The 24,660-nt window shown below is 33.4% G+C and overlaps 1 protein-coding gene and 1 pseudogene across 1 annotated transcript; both read right to left on the bottom strand.

The window, feature by feature from the left end:
* Nucleotides 1-964: 964 nt before the first annotated feature.
* On the bottom strand, nucleotides 965-5,341 carry LOC114390132 (TMV resistance protein N-like). The gene is made up of 7 exons (XM_028350817.1): nucleotides 5,239-5,341; nucleotides 4,546-5,045; nucleotides 3,320-4,421; nucleotides 2,849-3,133; nucleotides 1,804-2,748; nucleotides 1,409-1,692; nucleotides 965-1,300 (listed from the first exon to the last, which is right to left on the bottom strand). The coding sequence occupies exons 2-6, from the start codon at nucleotides 5,019-5,021 to the stop codon at nucleotides 1,417-1,419; spliced, it is 3,084 nt and encodes a 1,027-aa protein (XP_028206618.1). The 5' UTR covers nucleotides 5,022-5,045; nucleotides 5,239-5,341; the 3' UTR covers nucleotides 965-1,300; nucleotides 1,409-1,416.
* Nucleotides 5,342-9,088: 3,747 nt separating this feature from the next.
* On the bottom strand, nucleotides 9,089-21,185 carry LOC114389545 (annotated as a pseudogene).
* Between the last annotated feature and the right edge of the window lie 3,475 nt (nucleotides 21,186-24,660).

Raw genomic sequence — 24,660 nt, 5'->3', positions numbered from 1 at the left:
TCTAATTTCTTGGAGATTCTCACAACCTTTCAAATAAATTTTGGTCAGCAAGTGACATCTTTAATGCATGCAGGAAGAATTGTGAAATCATGCTGCAAAAGGTATAATTCTTTAACATTGGCAAACAAACGGAGACCTCTTTGAATTGAAGGAATTTATTTGATATAATGCACTTTAAAAGGTTAAGATCGATGGTATTTTCAAACACCATTGAGCTCATTTATACTTCATCTTCTTCCTCTTTGGGTAATAGCAACCCCTCAGATTCATTAACAATCAAATAACAAAGTTCTTCCAGCACAAAATTGCTACTTGGTAATTGGACAATTCCACAACCCACCAGATCTGGTGCTTGTAGTCGAGTGAGATTTTGAATTGAAAATGACCGTTCTTTTATGGGAGTTCCAGAAAACTGAAGGTAAGTCACATTCTCCATCTTCCTAATATTTTTGGAAAACTCTCAAGGCTAGGACAATATGAAAGCTGGAGATTTTCAAGAGAGGTCAATTTGATAGGTGGAAAACTCCTAAGCTTGCTACAACCATCAGCATCCAATATTTTATGTTTATCCAGGAATCCAACTGATCCATGAATTTTAATTAAATTCTTCCAACCGCGAAATGGTAGTTCTTTTAAATTTGGGACACCACATACATCAGGTATCTCTGTTATACTTTCACATTCATTAAAATTCAAAACTCTCATCTTTACAAAAAATCTGCCAAAAAATACAAAAGAGGAATCAAACAAAAAATATTCAAAAGAATTTGTTTACATAGAAGTAAAGAAGAGATCTTTTACTTAAAAGTATTTCCTTTATATTTGGGAACTTCGAATCACTTAAATGCCATTGATGATCAACTGGGGCAAAAAACTTGCAAGAAGTTAGAAAATGGTAAACTAAACAGAGGGGGATATGGCAGGGAACATGTCCCGGAAAAAGAGAAGAAAAATTGATGGTCCCTTGCCACAGTGCTCAAAACATTCAGGAATCCTTATTCATGACACACAACTCTTGCAGTTTCTGTTAATTGTAAGTTTAGCAATCTATCATATCATATGTAGAGTTTGAGTCAATCTTAATATCAATTTTTAAATCAAATAAGTAGCCGTGAGGTATATGAAAATGTCCTTCACCCACCAGTGCATAGTCTTCTTTCTACAGCAGCAGATTGTTAAATCGGATATCATCCACGTTGCTTCCTTATTTTGATACATGGATTCCGATTTGTTTGATAAACACACCGTGTGAGTACATAACCACAGGATTCCATTCATTTTCCTAAAGAATTCCTTCCACCTTCAATGACCAAAAATAAAATTATTATTTTATTAGAGACTCATCGCGAAATAAAGATTTATTAAAGAATAAATACAAAATTGGATATTTATTAGGAATGAAAAACACCTTTAAATCTAAAAAATAACCAAATGATGACTTATTTGGTCCAAAACCACATGAGCACCTACTTGGTCAAAATGGAACTCCCTTAGTAACAAACGTTTCATACCATCGAAAATAAATATGGGTCCAAGGTTTAAATATGTGTTGGGTCTAGCAACAACACAGAAAGATATCACAGGGAACTTGGTACGAAATGAGAAAGAAATTGACGATTCGTTTGTACTATGCTCGAACCACTCTAGAATCCTTCTTCTGAGCAATTTGAATCCACTGACCTCATGCAATTCCTGTTAGTCATAATTCATTCATACATTTAGCCACACACATATATATATAGAGTATTACGTAACGTGAAATACATGAATTATATCAAGTAAAATACATATGAAAGTAGCAACCTTATTCAGTAACATGCCTGTGGGCACAGATGTCGAGTATTGACAGCCTCTGGCAGAACAAGTTCTAATGATCGACGGAATCCCGTGTATTTCATGAAGATTCATCCCACAAGCATCAAAGAAAAGTGTACTCAAAATGCAACATTCTTGGGTGCATGCAGGAGGAAGAGTAACATCTACATCTTTCAAGGATGTGCAGTATTCTACACTCAGTACTTCTATGCTCAGTGGAATCCCTTTAATTTTTTGAAGATTCTTGTTTCCATGTAAATGAAGCTCCTTTAAAAGATGACGTTCCTTTGTCCATGAAGGAAGAAGTGTGAGATCTAAATCTTTCAAGGATGTGCAGTATTCTACACTCAGTACTTCTATGCTCAGTTGAATCCCTTTAATATTTTGAAGATTCTTGTTTCCATGTAAACGAAGCTCCTTTAAAAGATGACGTTCCTTTGTCCATGAAGGAAGAAGTGTGAGATCTAAATCTTTCAAGGATGAGCAATCTTTTACAGAGAATGTTTCTAAATTAGGTGGAACCCCTCTAATTTGTTCAAGATTCTCACATCTCACCAGTTCAAGTCTTCGAAGCCGTGTGAGATTCTGAATTGAAAATGGCAGTTCTTTTATAACAGTGCCATAAATATCAAGAGAAGTTACATTTTCCATCTTCCCTAATACTTCTGGAAAACTCTCAAGACTATGACAATATGAAAGCTGGAGTATTTCAAGAGAGGTCAATTTGATTGGCGGAAAACTCATAAGCTTGCTGCAGCCTTCAGCATACAAGATTTTAAGTTTATCCAGAAATCCAACCGATTCATGAATTTTAATTAAATTCTCACAATTGCAAAATGATAATTCTTGTAAATTTGGGACACCATATAGGTCAGGTATCTCTCTTATATATTGACAATCATTAAAATTCAAAACTCTCATCTTCAAAAAAATCTGGCAAAAAATACAAAAAAGAGAAAGAAATAGGAGTCAAACAAATAATATTCAAAATAATTTATTGATATAAAGTAAAGAAGAGAACTTGTATGCTTACCTTCTTCGACTTGAGCACATCAAGAGACATTAAGCAACTATAAGGAAACTTCAGTATGACAAGTTTCTTGGGATTGAAATCAATTGGTAAAGATGGTGAAGGGTATACCTTCCATTCTAATACTCTTAAACTATTCGGAAGATGTATGGGACCTTCATGAAGACAACCACTTCTAATAATAAGTGTTTTGAGGTTATTCATCTCCTTGAATGCCACTCCATCCCATTCTACTGCTGCTTCATATTTGAGGTAATCCAGAGTTATCATTTGAATTCTGCTAGTTCCCTTTTAAGACAAAAGCACAAGTAAACCACAACACATATATGTTTGGAATTTGACATACATATGTACAGAAGGTTGCATGTCATGAAAGGAAAGCAACAAATAGCAAAATAACATTGCCATTGAAAGATTGGAAACAGAGGAATAATTACACTTTGAAAAGCCAACCCAACTATATATTAGTCTTACCTTATTTTCTTCCAAAACTTCAACTATATCATCAGGAAACCATAACCTACTGCGTTTTCCTGGCTCTCTTGGTGATTCCTGTCGGACAATTTCTTTACCCATGTCCTCTATCAAGTCATGCAATATCACACGATCTGCATCGACCTTTATGAGAGATTTGTCAATCAACACTCCAATAGCATATTCCGGACAGAAATTGTGATGAGTAGAAAGTATTTCTTTAACATATGTCAAAGCATATCCTTTGAAGCAACAAGCAATATCAAGAAAAATTTGTTGCTCATCTTCTTCTAAAGAATCAAAACTTACTTTGAGTACGTCTTGAATCTTTTTATTAGGAATTCTCTCATACTGATCTATGGAAGATTCCCATTCTTCTATGCTTTTTCCAAACAAGTTGGAACCTATTACCATCAAAGCCAGTGGAAGGCCAGAAGCATAAGTTACCACACGGTTTAAAATTCTCATATAACATGGATCAACTTTGTCAATTTTGAAAGCAGTTCCACTAAGCAATTTAAGAGCCTCTTCCTTATTTAACCCATCAACCTCATATGTGCTTGTAACCCCATGGCATGTTAGTAAATGTTTGTCTCGAGTGGTAATGATGACTCTGCTGCCAGAACCAAACCAATCGGTCCCTCCAACAATTGCCTGCAACTGATCTAGATCGTCAACATCATCAACAACCAAAAGAACCTTCTTTAGGTGGAACCTATGCTTTATTATTGGAATTCCTTCGTGAACACTTCCTAACTTAATACTACTCTCTCCAATTGTTTTAGAAAGAAGTGTCTTTTGGAGATGCACCAATCCATGTTTAATTGAATTTTCTCTCACATTATCAAGAAAACACAACCATTCAAATTGATCAGCAATCAAATTATAAACTTCTCGAGCAATCGTTGTTTTTCCTACCCCGCCAATTCCATGGATTCCTACCATGAGAACTCCATCATATTTATCATCTAAAAGGGAGGTTACATGCAGCACTCGAGACTCCAATCCAACCAGGTTATTCGCAACATGCAAATGAGTACGACTAATTCTTCGGGAGACCTCTTTAATAATCTTGCCAACAAAATCATATTCATTTTCGTTCCTGTGCAATTGAGTGAAGTCATACTAAATGCAACACACATCCATGAATTTCAACAATAAATTAAATCAATAGACAAATTAAAACCAAAGAAACAATAAATAAATGTAAAACATTAGTGCATTACCCATGTTTGAAATGATAACCAGACAAGTTAGCTGCTTGACGCAGAGCAATCCTCCATTTCTGCAATTTCTCTTTGTCGTCATTGAACTTCTCCTTATGTTTATTCAGTGCTTCTTCGTAGCTACCTCTTTGGTGTCGTACATCAGAGGGATCAACCTCATAAAAAACCGGTAAAACCATTGTACCCTTTTCTTTAACACAGGCAAGGATGTGTACAAGTTCATCTAAGCAAAACGTGGAAGAAGCATAGTTCTTAGAGAAAACAAGGATGCCAATCCTAGAGTCTTCAATTGCCTTGACAAGTGATGGTGTGATCTCTTCTCCTCTTTGAAGCTCCTCATTGTCAATAAAGGTGTAGATTCCTCTGTCTAAGAGAGCTTTGTAGAGATGACCAGTAAAACCATGGCGAGTATCAGAACCTCTGAAGCTGAGGAACACATCATATTTCCATCCATAGCTAATGGAGGAGGAGGACATCGTATCCAGCTATTTTCAAATTACCTTAAAACAAAAAATCAAAGCCGAGCAGTATTAATGAGACTACAATTGATATAATTGTTCATGAAAAAAGGTACCCTTGATTCATGATGTGCAGTATTATGAGTTACATCATTACAAGGAAGCTTTCTGGAAAAATCAAACAACAACCGATAAAGTAGGAAACTGAGAGAGTGGATGGGAAGAGAAATGATACCTGTATAACAAAATTTGCCTGAAATGTAATAAATAATCCGATGATATACACACACAAAAAAGATCAATTTATACAAATTGTTGTAAGAATTATTGTATGTGTATCACATGTCTATTGGAAAGAGACAAGAGTCAAGAGTAGATGGTTGAAAAATAAATAGGAAAAAACGGTAATGGACTACACGCATGAGAAATGTTGGTTCCTCATTGGAAGCCAAGTCGACCCTCAATGATACGTTAAAAAAATGGCGTGTAAAGCAGTCTAGACTAGAATCTACAAGTGAACAAAAAGTTAGATATATGACATTCATTCATGAATTAATTGGAATTTATTAATGCATTTAAGTTATATATTTTTTTTTATAGTTTTTTGCACATTTTACAAAAAAAATTCCCTCATTTTTCCTTTTTTATTACACAAAACTTCGCAAAAATTATATAGATTAGTATTTCCTTTTATTTCCATGAATAACTGAATTCATTACTTTAACATAGATTATATGTCAATGGTGTAGTTCAGTTGATTGAGTAGGATGTGTAAGTTATTGTAAACCCTCCGACATTATCTTTGATTGTTATAAATAAAAAAAAGATTGTGTTTTAATATTTTAATCTTACAAATTTATTTTGGAAAAGGATGGTTTTTCATCATAGACTATGAGTTGATATCAAAGGGATCTGGCTCAATTGATTGAAAGGGTGTGTGAGTTGTTATAAGCCCCTAACGTTGTCTTTGAGTCCGGCAGATAAAACAAAAAAAGACCATGAGTTGATGTGGCTCTCACCAACTCGATTGTTGTCATTTGTAAGTCACCAAGAATCATTTCTAGCTGGCAGCCATCAGTACAAAAACTTATATATAAGTGTGGTGAAACAATGCACTGAAAAGGGATCAAGGTGTGAAAAAAGATGGCAGGGCTTTAGTGTCAAAATCCAACATCCCAAGAGATCTATATAGAGTTCAAAATGGAGAAGTCATATAAAGAAGATGTCTTTTGGAATTAATTAAGATTTAATAGGGAAATTAGAAATATTAACATATTTTATATTTTCTTTTTAATAATTATATCATATATATCTTTATCATCTTTATTGCATTAATTTAGCAATATATTAATTAGTAATATCAGGAATATATAATCTTTCCCTTTTCTTTTTATTTAGATTATAGAAAGTTTTATTTTTTTTCTTCTTCTTATGTATAGAAAAAAAAAACATATGTACTCAAAGGAAAAGATTATTATTGAACAAAAATTTAAAGTTTTTCTCAATTCTCAACCCTCGGCTTTCTCTTGAATCAACGAGCAGTCAAACCCTTATATCAACCTCTTGGTATTCTAACGAATCAATGAGATACTCTCGGTATTCCTCCACATCAACGAGTTGTTGAAATCCTCTTTTCTTTACTCATCACATATGTTGCATCATCAGAAGCTTCATTCACAAGTAAATTAAGAATATAAAAATAATTAAGTTGTTGTTATTGAAAATTATTTTTTTCTTTTCTTTTTAATAAAATAAAATAATATTTTATTCATATCTAATTTTTCTCTAAATTAGAGGATGGGTTATCAATACACTTTCATGGTTAAAATTTATTTATTATAAAATCAGGAGAGATAATCATTAAACATGTGGATTCCACTATTTTTTTATTTTTAATAAGTTTTCAACCAATAAAAGAGTGTATTTCTAGTATTTTTCTTATTTTTAAGGCATTCTAGAAAGGAATTTAAAATCAATATTTTAGTGTTTAATAATGATATAATATTAGTATAAAAGTTGTTACATTGTGAATCAATTATAAGTTAATTGATATAACTTTTTAGAAATTATTATTGATATAAATTTTAAGATAATTATTATAAAAATTAATTTTAATACATTTTATTCCCCATGGCAATTGATGTGGTTGGTTGGTTCACACGTGACAAACTAAACTAAAATAGAGGTGAAATTCTCAAAAAGATGAAGGTGTCAAAAACCAACTACTTCCTAAGCCTGTGAAAGTGAACTCAAACCTAGGGAGTCAACCCGGTTCACTTAATTAATCCACGGGTTAGATGGGTTCAGCCGGGTTAACCCACCTAATCCACTAAAAATATAATATTATTATTTACTTAAGGATTAGGATAATTACAATTTCATTTTGGAATTTTGGAATTTGAATGATGAAACTTAGAATTAAAGGGTTTATTTCTTTAGTAATTAGTAATTTCAATTATATATGTTGGCTTGATAAATTGATATTTTTTAATTATAAGACTTTAATGTTGTTCAAATTATGACTAATGTTTGGATAATTGAATTTTATTTTAAGACTTTTAAATAGTATTTATGTATTTGAGACAGTTGAATGACTACTTTAATGATAATATTATATATAGATGCATGAATGATTATTTTATTTGAGACATTTGTCACTTTGCTTATTAGTTGTATTTGTATAATTGTGTTTCAATCATTTGAATGTTTTTTTCATGAAAAATGTCACTTTTTTATAAATAAAAAAAGAAAATTTTCTTAAAAAAAATTGTTACTTTATTTTTAACAATTTAATGAGTCAATTCACCTAATCCACCAACTCATGGTAAACAGGGCCATATTGGTATTTTTCTGACTCACTTGAAGGTGAACCTGTAGGCTCGATCCGTTTATGTGTTAACCCATGATGGCCAACCCGTTTGAGTCAAAGGCTTGGTAATTAGAAAAAAAAAAAAAAAAAACTGGCTTAGAAACTTTGAAATTGCACTGGAAAGCCGAAGGCTTGGTAATTAGAAAGAAAAAAAAAAACTGACTTAGAAACAGATGGAGAATTGAAAATGGTGATCTTATAAATGTTTGGAGTCAACCTTGACTTAGAGCAAAGGAAAATTCTTATATTTCTACCCCTATCTCCTATGGAGTATGGAAATTTATCTGCCAGTGCTTTAATTGATCATGAAGCTCTGTCTTGGAGATCTCAGTTTATTGACAACATTTATTTTTTATCAAAGTAATGCGCCCTTGAAATAAAATAAAATAAAAAAGTACCCCTCTTTCATACCCATAATGATGCTGATTGTATTATTTGGAAATATAGCCCTACAGGTGATCAATACACGGTGAAGACTGCATATTATTGCATTATGGAGAATCTGTTGGATACATAAGGATTAAAAATTGACGGAATTTGGAGCTGCATCTGGAAGATGAATGTCCAACCAAATCAAAAACATTTTATGTGGCTGCCTTCCAGCACGATCAAACCTTAGAAGAAGAGGAGTTTTATGTCCTGCTAAATGTGCATTTTATGCTCATCTAATTTGAAGAATGAATGGAATCTTTTTTTCGGATGCATGTGATAGTGCACAACAGGTTTGGGAAACTTCTGGACTTTGGCAATATTGAATAAGAGTTGCTAAGGGTGCAAAAGGGCTCATTTTTTACTTGCTGGAAGATACCCAAAAGGGTTCAGAATTTCAAAGTCTTTTAGCAAAATGTAGAACTTCTTTTAGAAATGTTTCCCACTCAATGGCGAGTTTTGTAAGAAGACAAGCTAGCAGACATTGCTTTTTGATCATATTTCAAGTTGTATCTTCTCTTTGATTATAAATGAAATGACTTGATCTTCTTCTTGTCAAAAAAAGAAAAAAGAAAGAAAAAAAAACTGACTAGTAACAGATTTATTTCTTTTTCTTTTATTTAAAATTTGCTTTAACAGTATTAAGCTTACTAGATACTCGTTTTATTAGTTCCAATTCAAAATTTTAAATATTAGAACATGCTTGTTCACTTTGAAAACATATTAAAAAATATTAATTATATTCTAATTTAACAAAAGCAGGGGTAAATTAATTTATTCTTGTAAATGAAAATTAAATCGCCATATGGACTATGTACATTTTATTCTTTAAAATTGGAATATACAATAAGTTATGCTCATGAAGCTCTGCTCTTGATGTATTTTCCAAAAATGATGTATTTACCATTGACATGTACATCTACAAATTTTAAGAAAATACTGCAAAATAACATGATGTACAGTACAGTAGTGTCAGTGAATAAAGTGTAGATATATTGGGAATACATAACATTACATAATAATTTATCAAAGCAAGCCAATTTAATTTTTTCTAAAACCACAAAATTTGATTATCAATCAAAGGGAAGAGACTTCATTTCCGGGAAGAGACAAACACCAGTCTCTTCTTTTTCCCCCATGTTGGTAAATTGTGAAAATCTCGCTTTTCTTTCAACAATAGCGGATTCCTAAATTGGATGTCCTCCATGTTGCTTCCTTGTTTTAGTACATGGATTCCAATTTGTTTGATTGGTTGGGGTACCCATGATGTAGTACACACCACATGATTCCATTCATTTTCCGAAAGAACAAGGTCGTAGAATAGTTCCTCAATGTGATCACATATACACAGAAGATCACTGGATAGATCCGCCAAGAAAATATGAGGGGATAAATATTTGTTACCATTGATGATAAGTGTGAACCATACTCCTGCATATAACTCCAGTCCAGCAAAAACACAAGATAGAGATATCACAGGGAACTTGTTACGAAACCAGAAAGAAATTGATGATCCATTGATACAATGCTCAAACCACTCTGGAATGCTTGTTCCTGGCAAACGAAACAATTTGTATCCATCGGCCTCATGCAATTCCTATAGGTCATAATTCATTCATACATTTAGCAACATATATATTTATAGTATAAGTCAACGTGAAATATATGAATTATCAAGTCAAATATATATATATATAGAAAAATATATACCAACCTTATTCAGTAACATGCTTCTACACTCAGAAGTCAAGTATTCGCAGTTTATTGCAGAAAATTTTCCAACGTTGGAGGGAATCCCTTTTATTTGTTCAAGATCCGAACAATAATCAAAATTAAGTGTACTCAAAATGCGACATTCTCGGGTGCATGCAGGAGGAGGAGTAAAATCTATAACTTTCAAGGATATGCAGCATTCTACATCCAATTCTTCTATGTTCAGTGGAATCCCTTTAATTTTTTTAAGATTATCGCAACCAGATAAAAAAAGCTTCCTTAAAAAGCGACATTCTTTGGTGCATGAAGGAAGAAGTGTGAGGTCCAAACATCTCAAGGATGTGCAATCTGTTACGCAGAGTGTTTCTAAATTAGGTGGAATCCCTCTAATTTTTTTAAGATTCTCACAAACTTCCAAATAAATTTCTGTCAAAAACTGAAGTTCTTTAATGCATGCTGGAAGAATTGTGAAATCATCCCCTCTTAGGTGTAATTCTTTCACATTGGCAAACAAAGGGAGACCTCTTAGAAGGAATTCGTCTGATATATTGGAATGTGAAAGATCAAGAAAATCAATGGGATTTCTAAAGACCATTGAGCTCATTTGTGCTTCCCCCTCGTTCTCTTTGGATAGTAGCAACCCCTCACATTTTTTAACAATAAAATAACGAAGTTCTTTCATCCCAAAAATGCTACTTGGTAACTGAATAATTCCACCATTCTTCAGTTTAATCCTTTGAAGTTGAGTGAGATTTTGAATTGAAGATGGCAATTCTTTTATGGGACTGTTTTTAATATCAAGGGAAGTTACATTTTCCATCTTCCCTAATATTTCTGGAAAACACTCAAGACTACCACAGTATGAAAGTTTAAGTTCTTCAAGAGAGGTCAATTTGATTGGCGGAAAACTCGTAAGCTTGCTGCAGCCATCAGCATACAAGATTTTAAGTTTATCCAGAAATCCAACCGATTCATGAATTTTAATTAAATTCTCACAATTGCAAAATGATAATTCTTGTAAATTTGGGACACCACATAGGTCAGGTATCTCTGTTATATTTTGAGAATCAGAAAAATTCAAAACTCTCATATTCACGAACATCTGCCAAAAAGGTACAAAAAAGAGAAAGAAATAAGAATCAAAGGATTAATATTCAAAAGAACTTATTGATATAGAAGTAGTGAAGAGAACTTGTATGCATACCTTCTTTGACATGAACAAATCAAGAGACATTAAGCAACTACCGAGTAACTCTAGTTTGACAAGTTTCTTTGGATTAAAATCAATTGGTAAAGATGGTGAAGGATAGTCCCACCATTCTAATACTCTTAAACTATTTGGAAGATGTTTGGGACCTGTGGTAAAGCTACCACTTTCTATGATAAGTCTTTTGAGGTTATTCATCTTTTCGAAGGCCATTCCATCCCATTCTACTACTCCGCGATATTTGAAACAATACAGATTTATGATTTGAATTCTACTAGTTCCCTGTCAAAAAAAAAAAAGCAAAACAAAAAAGAAGCACAAGTCCACCAAAATGACATTGTCAACGAAAATAAGATTGGAATTAGAGGAGTAATTATACTATCATACAATACAGGACGCCATTATATAGAGAATTATATCAGTGTTACCTTATTTTCTTCTAAGACTTGAACTATATCTTCAGGACACCATAACCTACTGCGATTTCCAGGTTCTTCTGGTGATTCCTGTCGGACAATTTCTTTACCCATGTCCTCTATCAAGTCATGCATTGTCACGCAACCATATTCATTAATCTTTATGAGGGTTTTGTCAGTCAACACTCCAATAGCATATTGTGGGCAGAAACCGTGATGACTAAAAAGAATTTCTTTGATACGTGACAAATGATATCCTTTGAAGCAACAAGCAATATCAAGAAAAATTTGTTGCTCATCTTCTTCTAAAGAATCAAAACTTACTTTGAGTACGCCTTGAATCTTTTTATTAGGAATTCTCTCATACTGATCTATGGAAGATTCCCATTCTTCTATGCTTTTTCCAAACAAGTTGGAACCTATTACCATCAAAGCCAGTGGAAGGCCAGAAGCATAAGTTACCACACGGTTTAAAATTCTCATATAGCATGGATCAACTTTGTCAATTTTGAAAGCAGTCCCACTAAGCAATTTAAGAGCCTCTTCCTTATTTAACCCATCAACCTCATATGTGCTTGTAACCCCATGGCATGTTAGTAAATGCTTGTCTCGAGTGGTAATGATGACTCTGCTGGCAGAACCAAACCAATCGGTCCCTCCAACAGTTGCCTGCAACTGATTTAGATCGTCAACATCATCAATAACCAAAAGAACCTTCTTTAGGTTGAACCTATGCTTTATTATTGGAATTCCTTCGTGAACACTTCCTAACTTAATACTACTGTCTCCAACTGTTTTAGAAAGAAGTGTCTCTTGGAGATGCACCAATCCATGTTTAATTGAGTTTTCTCTCACATTATCAAGAAAACACAACCCTTCAAATTGATCAGCAATCAAATTATAAACTGCTCGAGCAATTGTTGTTTTTCCTACCCCACCAATTCCATGGATTCCTACCATGTGGACTTCGTCTCAACCATCATCTAAAAGTGAGATTACCTGTAGCACTCGAGACTCCAATCCAACAGGGTAATCCACAACATGTAAAAGAGTGCGATTAATTTTTTGGGAGACCTCTTTAACAATCTTCCCAATAAAATCGTATTCATTTTCATTCCTGTACAATTGAATGAAGTTATACAAAACACAACAAAACATATAGTAGTTAGTAAACCAAAGGAGTGTAAGCAACACACTCTCTGCAACTTCTTTCAGTCTTATTTATAAGATTCAAATTGAAAGTGGTACTTAGATCTTTTTTATAAGAATCAATCCATAATATCCCTTGTATTAATTATTTTTAGAATAAAATGCCTTAATTAAAAGTCAAGTAGTGATGACAAACAATTAGAAGATAGAAACAGGAGTATTAGTGGTAATGGAATGGTAGTTTTCGAAGAAATATATAAATAAATTTAAAGACATATTTATAACCATCAACTAAATATAATTAACCACTTTTTTTAATTATGATGAATTAGCTAATTGGATTTTATAAATAGGACAGAGGAAGTATTTTGTTTCCAACATACTTTCTCCTATTGATTGAAATTAAGATGAGTGTCATAAGTCGGAGATGAAATGTATTTAATGAGACCTACTTGAATTTCATCAAATGAGATACTGTTTCAGAAAGGAATGAGTTGATAGCATTTCTTACAAAAACTTGGAGAAAAAAAAGGTGTTGGTTAAAAAAAAGGCTTTAATTCCACCACACTGTTTGCACAGCCTTCAAACTTCTTCTTAGGCATATTAAGTTTTACTTAAAGTTGTAACAGCTATAAAAAAAATAGAGCTGATACACTTTTGAGAGAGATATGACCACCAATTACAACTATGTTTAGTCCGATCCCAAACTAATTAAATGGGAAGATAGATTTTAATCACCGGAAACTTTTGATGTCTAAACATTTAGGAGGTCACAATATTTTGAGCTTTGTAGTATAGGGATTACTAGATAGAGTTGATGATACCACTAGGAGGAGAGACCAGCTAACATTATTGTAACATCTCAATTTTTTCGTAAATAAATTTAAAAAAGATTTTTAGTAAAAAAATAATAAAAATAAATAAATAGAGTAAATAATAGGTCTTAAATGCCCCTAGCTATAAATAGCAACATGGTAGGTTTTTCAGACGGACTCCTCAGCCTCCTCTGCCTCTCATTTTCGTTTTTCCCCTTTTCCTCTCAAAACTCTTTCTTTTTCCGCAGCCCACAAAACCTGTCTCAGAAAAACGATGATCTCGGACTCATTCACCGTTGAATCGTCGTGAAATTTGAGCACCACGTTTGCAACCCAATTTCGAACATTCTCACCGTTAGGAATTGCAAAATCATGTCTGAGCTTAGAGGAAAACCCTTCGCATTGTAACTTTTTATTTTTCCGCAGAAACCCAAAACTGTCTCGGTAAAACTACGATCCCGGTTTCGTTAACCGTTGGATTTTCATGAAATTTGGATATGTTGCTCGAAATTCAATTTCGCACACTCTCACCGTTGGGATTTGCGAGATAATATTCGTGGTGGGAGAAAAAGGAATCGCATGAAGACAGTACAAGTGGAGGCTTCAATCTCTTCTTCATCTCTCTGACGTTCGAGAATTCTATCGGAGCAGTCGGAAGAAAAACTTGAGGAATCTTAGGAAACCGTTAGAGATGATGCTATCGCTAGCTGAAGACACGTGAGCCCGCTTAGAGGTAAGGGATGAGTTATTCACAATTGGGAATTAGTGAGAACATGTGTAGGGATCCTTAGAGATATCGATTGGAATGAGTTTTGGGGTGTTTTTGCAATTTTCATTTTATCCTTATAATTATTACAGTGAATTATATATGTTTGACAGACCAATTCTTGTGGAATTGATATGCTATTGTGTTGAGCGTGAACCCTATAAATCGAGTACTTTTTCTAATTAATATGAATTGATGAAATAAAGGAGAAATTTAGAGAGAGATATTGATTTTGTATTTTCTCTTTTTCTTGTTGTTTAGGTTTTTATATATAATTTAAAAAGTTAATATCATAATTGAAATTGACCAAAGTGTTCATATAATTATTTAGAATTTGTGCATTGAAAGCTTACTTTGTAATTTGTGATTCAATATGATGTATGCTAGCTTATATATATATAGAGGTTGTTATTTATATTAATAATTTATGTAAATAATATTGTAGAGTGTTATAGTATGATTCTGAAAATTATTAAGTGTTGGAGTCTGAGAATATTATGGTTAAATTTGATGAACATGTGTATGTTGTACCTTATGAATATCATTAGGAATGTTATGAGATGGTTGATGTGATGTTATGAGATGTTAAAGTTTGGACATGATATTCGATTGTAAATAAGTGAATGTGTTTAACACTTGATGTTACATTAATTATATCGTGAGCTATGAATTATACAATAACCCGACCAGTGTTTATGTGCAGTGTTAAAGAGAAAGTGTAGGTTCCTAGTTAGGAACCAGTGTTAAATTGTAGCGCAATTGTGTTAAACATGTTTGAAACATGAGTGTGAGGTCGTGGTATTGTATAGTTCATGAGCAGTGCTTATAAATGAAATATGTGATGAATTATGGAATAATATGTTGCCTTGAGATTATAATATTGTTATTGAGATTGAGTAAAAATGTAAAGTAGAACAAGTGTTGAATTGTGAGATACGTGAAAACATGTGATGGTGGATTGTGACATTATGAGATGTGAAATTGTGAATGAGTTTTGGTTGTGAATAAATGTGTGATTAATTCTTGATGTGACATTATTTGTGTTGTAAGTTGTGAATTGTACAATAACCCGACCAGTGTTATCTTGAGAAAAGTGTAAATGCGCAGTGTTAAAGAGAAAGTGTAGGTTTCCTATTTAGGAACCAGTGTTAAAGAGAAAGTGTAGGTTCTTGTTTAGGAACCAGTGTTAAATTGTAGCGCAATATGTTGTACGTGTTTAAGACACGAGTGTGAGGTCGTGGGTATTGTATAATTCACTAGCAGTGTCTGTGTGCTAAAATGATTTTAGGGGTTGAACCTGAATCAGGAGGGAGAGGCCCTGACGGACTCTTTGGAGTGTAGGCCTTGGGGGTCACCGGGTTTGAGTGCTCCTTAAAGCCTATGTTGATCCCATATGGTTGGAGCATTCTCGCAAAACATCGTGACCTTGACTGGTCTCCCTATGATCTTACTTAGTGAGAGTGACCTGACAAACCCATTGTGTGGTGTGTCTTGTTATGTACTCCTAAGCGCCCCAGGGTGGTTTTTCACTGACATGGTACCACATTGCATATAGGCTTGAGTCTTAGCATAACTGTCTCATGCGCTTGCTAATTGTTTATTATGAAATTGAGGTGTTATTATGTCTTGATCAGAGCGTGTGATTCCTGTGTAATGTGATTGATGATTGAAAAGTGTGATTGGTTGATGAAAAGTGAATTTTGAATGACAAAGTGGTGGAATTACGTGAATTACGTGTAAGTAAGTTTTATTTGGTTTATATGATATGTATATCTAGTTGTCTTGTTTCTCTATTAGTTAGGAATGTGATAACTCACTCCCGGTTTATTGTTTGTGTTTGGATCTTGTGATGATCTTAAACTCTGTGTTCGGGGGAGCAGATGACTAGGTGAACTGCTTTAAGGAATATTGTGCTGAAGGACGTCGAGACACAACGCTCTGATAGGATGTGACATTGGGGTATAGGGTTTTATATTAATTGTATGAAGTCTCAAACGGCCTTGTTCGAGCCGATGACTTTATTATTTATTCGGACAAGTTTGAATATGATGTAGAAGAAAGGGATTGTGAACCTTTTATCCCTTTGAAAGACTTGTATTTAAAAATGTTTTTAAAAAATACTTTTAATTAATATTTGAATTTTTATTCCTTTGTTAGTATATATGTGAGGGGTAGAGGGTGTCACAATTATCACATATTCACCAAGGAGTAGATTATTCAATTTTTTGGCTAAAGAGCAAATGCCAAAACTTCTAAAGAGGCGTGTTATTTTGAAGTTGTCATCATATATAGGAGTGGATAAGGCCTAGAAATCAAAACTACAATCTCTATGAAAGGAATATGAAAGGTTTGAAATGTCTAGTTCTAATCTGTTTTCACGTGTTACAAATCTCATCAACAAGATGAAGGTATACGAAGAAGACATCCTAGACAACAAGGTAGTGGACAAAATCCTAACACCATCCCATTCTACACCACGACAATAGCATATTTGCAGGGAAGCATCAAAAAGTCACATGAGTAGAATCTTGAAGAAGATTGAAAAAGTAACTGAAGAAGCCTTAAAGAGTCAGGTGAATCTCAAAAGTGTTGTTGAATCAAGTCAAAGTGCACAAAGCAAAGTTTGTAATAATCTCAACAATGGAGGAAGAGGAAATTATAGAGGTAAAGGTCAAGGAAATTACAAAGGAGGAGGTTGCGGAAATTTCAACCAAGAAAGAAACAACAATTTCGGATCATTCAGCCAAGGAAGAGGCCATCGTAACAAGTAACAACTATCAAGGCTAGACAGACTTTTAATTGCTTCTATCGTGGAAAGTTCAGGCACTGAGCTGTAGATTGTAAATCCAAATAGTAGGCAAATGTAGCAGAAAGTCAAAATATTTGTGAGAATTCTTATAATCCACAAAGATTATTTTTTGCAAGCAATGCATTTTCTGATGACACAAACATTTGGTATTTCAATACTGGGTGTAGAATTGTTATGTGTGGAAGAAATGAGTTATTTTCTTCTTTAGATGAAATGGTTAAATCTATTGTAAAAATATGGAAGCAATGCAAGGTAAATGCCACGTTACTGTCACACTGAGAAATGGTTCTAAAAGCTTTATCGATCCATGATGTTTTATTTGCTTTTGGTCTTCATCATAATTTATGGAGTATGGGAAAATTAACATGCTAACTCATACTGGCTCCAACACGTTGATTAACAAAAATGAAAGATTCATTACTAAGGTAAAGATGACTCCCAATTTATTATTCCCTTTGAAATTTCATCATGAAATTAAAAGTTGTCATGCTTGAATTTTCTGATTCCAAATGATGATTGGTTGTGATATGCATTTTGGTCACTTATTTTTTTGTGTTGAACTATTTGTCAATAATACGAAGGAGTTTGTTTCTGATTTTCCTATTGGTCACTTATTTTTTGGGTTGAACTATTTGTCAATAATATAAAGGATTTTGTTTCTGATTGTCCTATCGTGAATATTCCTAACAGTGTTTGCGAGACATGTGAGATTGGAAATAAGCATGAAGTATCTTTTCCAACCTAAATGTCTTGGAAGGCGAAAAGGCTGTTATAGTTCATTTTATCACCTTGAATGATTATTTTAGCATAAAGACTTGGTGTACTTTTTAAGCCAAAAATTAGAAGCATGTAATGCTTTCAAGATGTTCAAGGTGTAAGTAGAAAAACAAAGAGGATGCAAAATCAAAGCACTCAGAATAAACAGAGGCCAAGAATACCTAGTGTGTATAGATTTTCTGTGAGCAGCAAGGAAATTAACATAAGCTGACAACCAAATGCACGCCTCAATAAAATGGAGTCAAAGAAAGATCAATACAATCATGGACACGGTGAGATGCATATTCAAGGCCAAACAAATGTCTAGGGAGTTTTGGGCAAAAGCAACCGCTAATGTTGTTTATATTTTGAATAAGTGTCCAACAAAAAGTGTTCATGACAATACACCAAAGTGGAAGGAGACCATCAATCAAACACCTCAAAGTTTTTGTTGAAATTGCTACAAATTTTTAGAATATTCTTAAAAATAATATGTATGAAAATGATAGAATATCCTACAACTATAGTGTGTATGAATATGGTAGAACAATCTAAAACTATAATGTGTATGAATATGATAGAATAATCTAGAACTATAAGTGTATGTATAAGATAGAAGAATTTAGAACTATCATGATATTACTCTATCATGAAAACTCTAGAAAAACCTAAAGTAATATAGAAACATTCACCACCATTGAGAGGTTGGTAACTTGAGCCTATAAATAGGCAATTGGCATGTTGTAATTGATTATTCAAGAAATCAATGACATAACCTTCTTTCTAAAACAATTCTCTAAAACTATCAATTATCAACTATCATCTAATCAACTATTGTGAGGTAGTGACCTTTGAAGAAGCCTCAAATGATGAAAATTGGATAAAAGACATGGTTGATGATATTCATTCTATAAAGAAGAATGATACGTGGGAATTAACTAATTTGTCAATAGATAAAAGGTCTATTGGAGTGAGGTGGGTGTACAAGACAAAGTGCATTCCTAATGGAGAAATGGATCCTTGTAAAGCAAGGTTGGTTGAGAAAGGAATAAGCAAAAGCCAGGTATTTATTACTTTGAAGTATTTGCTCCTGTTGGAAGATTAGATACAATTTGCATAATTATTTATCTTTGGGCTCAAAATGATTGGAAGATATATCAAATGGATGTTAAATCTACTTTCTTCGTGAATGATATATTTTGAAAAAATGGTATATATTGAGCAGCATGCAAGATATATTGTCAAAGGAAAAGAAAATAAAGGCTATAGATTAAAGAAAGGTTTGTATGGTTGAAGCAAGTACCAAGAGTGTGGTATAAGAAATTTGATTTTCCTACTTTGTGCAACTCTGAGAGATGTCCCTTTGAGCACACATTATGTGCCTTTATGTTGATGATCTAATCTTCACTAGCAATAATTTAAGGATGATGGTAGAATTTAACAAGACTATGATCAGTTATTTTGAGATAACAAATTTAGGCCTAATGTCCTATTTTCTTAAGATGATGGGATTTTTATCTTAGAAGAAATATGCAAGTTGTGTTTTGAAGAAATTAAAGATGGGATCGGGAATTCAAAGCCAATTTTCACACCAGTTGAAGAAAAATTGAAGCTAACAAGTGAAAGTGGCGAAAAAAGGATGGATGCAACTCAATTCAAAATTTTGATTGAAAGTATGAGATATATTTGACAACAGGACCAAATATAATCTTTGGAGATGCTTAGAAGATTTATGGAGAAGCCTGTGTTTTCCATTTGCAAGAAGAGAATTTTTAGATATATCAAAGGTACTCTAATCAATAGAATTTTTTATGCTAATAATAATGGTGCGAAGGTTGTTGGATTTACAGATAGTGATTGGACAAGTGATCCATGTAGAAACAATAAAAAAAATGTTAGGGTATGCATTTGATCTAGCTAGCTAGGTATGGGTGTAGTATCATATGGTCTTTGAAGAAACAACACTGCCATTTTGTTTTTCTTAGTCATTCATTAACCTCTTATATCTTAGGCAAAAATACATATTGTGTCCTTTATGTTTTGATTTTTGTTCAATTCAGTCATTTATATTTTAAAAGCTTCATTTCCATCCCTTGCAATTTCTAATAGCTTCAAATTAGTCCTTGTCATCAATTGTAAAACATGATGTAATGGAAAGAGATACACATATTTCCTAAAATATCATTTTCATTCTTAATGTTTTTAGAAAGGTTCAATTTGATCCCTCATTGTGAACAAAATAAAAAATATGAAGGATCAAAATGAATCTTTCTAAAAAAAATATTAAGGACAAAAATGATCCTTTTTAAAAAACATGTGTATCTATTTCTATTACGAGAGGTTTACCAATTGATCATAAGGATTAATTTGAAGCTATTTGAAAATGTTAGACTAAAATGAAACTTCTAAACAATAACCAAAAAGAAACAAAGATGAATTTTAGCCTATATTTTATTAATACACGATGCCTATTAAAGGATGTAATTGTACCACATGCAAGAATTGAAGTGTGTAAAGCAAGTGCCAAATTCTTTCTTCTCTCCTTATTTTTTCCACTGTGTGAGTTTAGTTTGTGTGGGTTTAATTTTTGTCCCGCTGATATCATAATGAAATAAAGAGAGGTAAAACATTACCCAGGTTTAAAATGATAACCAGACAAGTCAGCTGCTTGACGTAGAGCAGTCCTCCATTTCTGCAATTTCTCTTTGTCATCCTTGAATCTGTCTTTCAGGCTATTCAGTGCTTCTTCATAGCTACCCATCTGATGTCTCACATGAGAGGGATCAACATCATAGAAAACCGGCAAAATCAACCGACGCATTTCCTTAGAACAAGCAACTATGTGTACAAGTTCATCTAAGCAAAACCTGGAAGAAGCATAGTTCTTAGAGAAGATAGGGATGGCAATCCTGGACTCTTCAATCGCCTTCATAAGTGTTGGTGTGATCTCCTCTCCTCTTTGAAGCTCCTCATCGTCAATGAAAGTATTGATTCCTTTATCACAGAGAGCTTTGTAGAGATGACCCGTAAAACCATGGCGAGTATCTGAACCTCTAAAGCTGAGAAACACATCATATGTCCATCCATAGCTAAAGGAAGAGGAGGACAATGACGATCCCTTTCTATGATTGCTCGTACCCACTAAATCAAAGTCAAACATCATCCAACAAATACACAAGTTTGAAAACAAAAAATTGTGTAACATAAATAAATAGATGTTTTTATTTCATAAAGAACCCTGCACATGGAACCTACTTTTAAATTATTATTTCAAACTTGAACAAATAGTCAAATAGCTTAACCTTTCGACGACTTTCCGTGCAGTGATGGTTGGATCTATTCACGTTTTGGATTCCATTTTAATGTTATTTTATTTTGAATAATCTTAAAAAACATGTATATGTCATCTTATGAATTATTTATTTAAATTTAAGTTCATAAAAGTTGACATTTACACTAACTTAAACTTTAATTTAAATTTAGAACAGGTAAAGTCAAACAAGGCAGAAAATGGTGTTGGGTTTTAATTTCGTCAACTGCTCTGTCTCTATCTAACTATTATTTGATATTTTGAATCAAACAATTGGCACTGAGTTTGTGCAAAGGAGATCTTCTGATCTGAACAGAGATATTTATGTGGTTTAAAAATCCCATTTCGACTGAGGCAGTGCTTGAAAAATTGAGGTAACTGGTCAGTAAGGTCAAAGGTGGAGATTTAAGCCAGTATTGGGTCTATTAGGGACGGTTTTATTGAAAGTTAGGACAATAATTAAGTAGAGGAACAGAGGAAAAAGGTTTGTTACAATAATAGTAAACCATGACAGAATAAGTGAATGACTAAGTAGTGATGTGTGCTACAAAGGAATCTCGCTGTTAAAGTGATGAGGTAGTGGTCATTTTATTGTTATTTGCTGGGGATTAAATTTCTGCAGTTTAAAACCGCCTTAGTTAAGTGGTTAAAATGTTCCAAACAATTTGTGAGGATTAAAAGCCGTCAGAATTGCTTTTTTCCTTTTTTCAGTTATTCCCTTTGTTCCTGTCAATCAACACAATTTTTATTTTTTTTACATTTTTCGAACTCTTTCCAGTTCAAACATACAGATCAAGTCCAGTTCAGTAAAGAAGAAAATAAATTATCGCAGGTCAAGATATCTTTTGAAACATAACTATATTAAAGAAATTCTGTTACTCTCACGACATCCTCAAACCGCCTTGATGGAGATATAAGGTTAGTTGGAGATTAAAAAAGAAGAAAAGGAATAAAAAATCACGAATTCGTATTGATTTTCTGATAAAAAAAATCCTCACAGCTTTGATTTTCCAATTCACATAATTTCATCGCTGAACCAATCTTTAGAAGAAAAAAACAAGCATTTCCAATTCACAGCATTGGCATCAACACTCTGCTATGCGCGGCTCCTTCCATGCTTTGTTTGATATGTACAGTTTCGATTTGTGTTGAAAAGAAGAATCGTGGCCCACCAACGCGGAACAAGCAATTGGGTACCCCAAATGTCAACGCTGCAACCCATGCCACCAAGGTTGAAGCTTTTGACATTGCCGAGGAGAAGGAGGGGTAGCCAGAGTAGTCCTTGGTGGAGTTCTTTAAGAAATTAAGAAATAGAGATAAATGAAAGAAAATTTAAATGGATAGTGTTTGTAAGCATCAACCAGGATGGACACTTCAACAACAAATATGTTTTTTGAATCACAAGAGGAGAATCCCGTGGTGTATATTATCACAATAAGTATATAGGAGGTGAGCAAGAATGAAGGCTAGATGAAAATCACGAGTCACAAGAGGCCTAGCTTATATATGGGTGAATGTGCAGGAAATACCATTTGGGGGTTACGACATACGTGGGACATGTGACGAGTCAGTTATAGTTAGTTTTCTTAGGGTAGTGTTTCACCATTCTTACCTCCATGATTCTGAAAGTGATTTTTTATTTCCATTGTTTATATTTTAATTTTTTTTTTAGTTTTTAGTTTTTAGTTTTTACTTTTAAATTATATGAAGTAAAAGAGAATTAAAATATAAATTATAAAGATTAAAAAAATACTTTTAAATTATCTGAACTAAAAAGAATTAAAATATAAATGATAAGGACTAAAAAAAATTATTTTCAAATTATAAAGACTAAAAAAATAAAAATCATAAAACTATAAAATACAAATGAATCCTGTATGTCCAACTTCACCCTTTTTCCTCGCTCTCCTTTTCGCTCTTAATATTTGCACCCCCAATCAACCCGAGGAGAACCACCAGGAGAACAAGGAGGGCAACCATTAGGTTTCATAATACATACTGTGTATTTTATTACTCAATCTGAAATTATGCTACAACATCAGAATGATGTTGGTCTAATTCTGAATTGAGTAATCCGAAACACAATATGTATTTCAAACACTCAGTCAGATATCATTCAAGAATAGGTGATCTAGAACAAAAATATAATTTGGCTTACAGATTACACAATCTGAAAAAGAAGGGAAGGAGCAAGATAACTGCATACAAATTGAGAAGGGTGAAATTGTGGAAGGAATTAAGAAAATACCAAGAACTGATATAGTTCCTTATTGTTCCCAACGATGGCTTGTCCAAAGGTGGTTGGAGTACTTGGCGACCATGTTCGGAAATGTGCAAGTTGAGCGTCAATCATCAGGTCAACTGGCATGGCAACCTGCAAGCATGCCACGTGCTGATAGAAGCTATTCATGAGATCATCACCACCGTTGCTCACCCTCTCACCTTTCAAATCACCAGATTTGATGCCATCATGTTGGAGTCGCCAACGGTGGCCACCACGTTATTGATAACCTTTGTTGGTAGTTGGTTAGATGATAGTTGATAGTTGATAGTTTTAGAGAATTGTTTTAGAAAGAAGGCTATGTCATTGATTTCTTGGATTGTCCATTACAACATACCAATTGTCTATTTATAGGCTCAAGTCACCAACCTCTCAATGATGGTGAATGTTTCTACATTACTTTAGGTCTTTCTAGAGTTTTCATGATAGATTAGTATCATGATAGTTCTAGATTCTTCTATCTTATACATAGACTTATAGTTCTAGATTGTTCTACCATATTCATACACATTATAGTTCTAGATTGTTCTACCATATTCTATAGTTCTAGGATATTCTACTATTTTCATATATATTATATTTAAGAATATTCTAGAAATTTGTAGCAATTTCAACACTCCTCCTTGATGCAAATTTCTGTGACTCCGAGCATAGCTCGTAATTCTTCAAATCTTGGTCTTGGCAAAGCCTTCGTGAATATGTCTGCAATTTGATCTTCTGTTCTGCAGTAGTCGAGTTTGATCTCTTTAGTTGCTTCAGCTTCTCTGATAAAGTGATACTTGATTTCTGTGTTTTGTTCTGCTGTGATGAATTGGATTCTTCGCCATTGCAATTGCTGATTTATTGTCGCAGTTGATTTTAGTAGGCTTATCTTGTTTTTCTCCCATGTCTTCAAGTATCCTACGAAGCCATATAGCTTGACTCGTTGCTTCAGCAGCTGCCACGTACTCTGCTTCTGCTGTTGATTGTGCTACTGTAGCTTGCTTCTTTGACGCCCAAGAGAACATTCCTGATCCTAGTGAGAAAGCATAGCCAGAGGTACTCTTCATGTCATCTGCTGAACCTGCCCAATCACTGTCGGTGCAGCCAAGTAATTCTGAGTTGGTTTCGGTAGTATACCATATACCGAACTCTTTT

Source organism: Glycine soja, chromosome 16 (assembly GCF_004193775.1).
Source record: "Glycine soja cultivar W05 chromosome 16, ASM419377v2, whole genome shotgun sequence".
Taxonomy (NCBI): Eukaryota; Viridiplantae; Streptophyta; class Magnoliopsida; order Fabales; family Fabaceae; genus Glycine; species Glycine soja.
The sequence above is the reverse complement of the archived record's forward strand: the minus strand, read 5'-3'. Positions and strand labels throughout refer to the sequence as shown.

Excerpts from the sequence above, each read along its gene's own strand:
- LOC114390132 (XM_028350817.1), bottom strand. The coding sequence starts at position 5,021 with ATGTCCTCCTCCTCCATTAGCTATGGATGGAAATATGATGTGTTCCTC. Across the intron at positions 4,422-4,545 it reads GGTTATCATTTCAAACATGG|GAACGAAAATGAATATGATT; the intron begins GTAATGCACTAA and ends TCAATTGCACAG. Across the intron at positions 1,693-1,803 it reads CAGGCATGTTACTGAATAAG|GAATTGCATGAGGTCAGTGG; the intron begins GTTGCTACTTTC and ends TATGACTAACAG.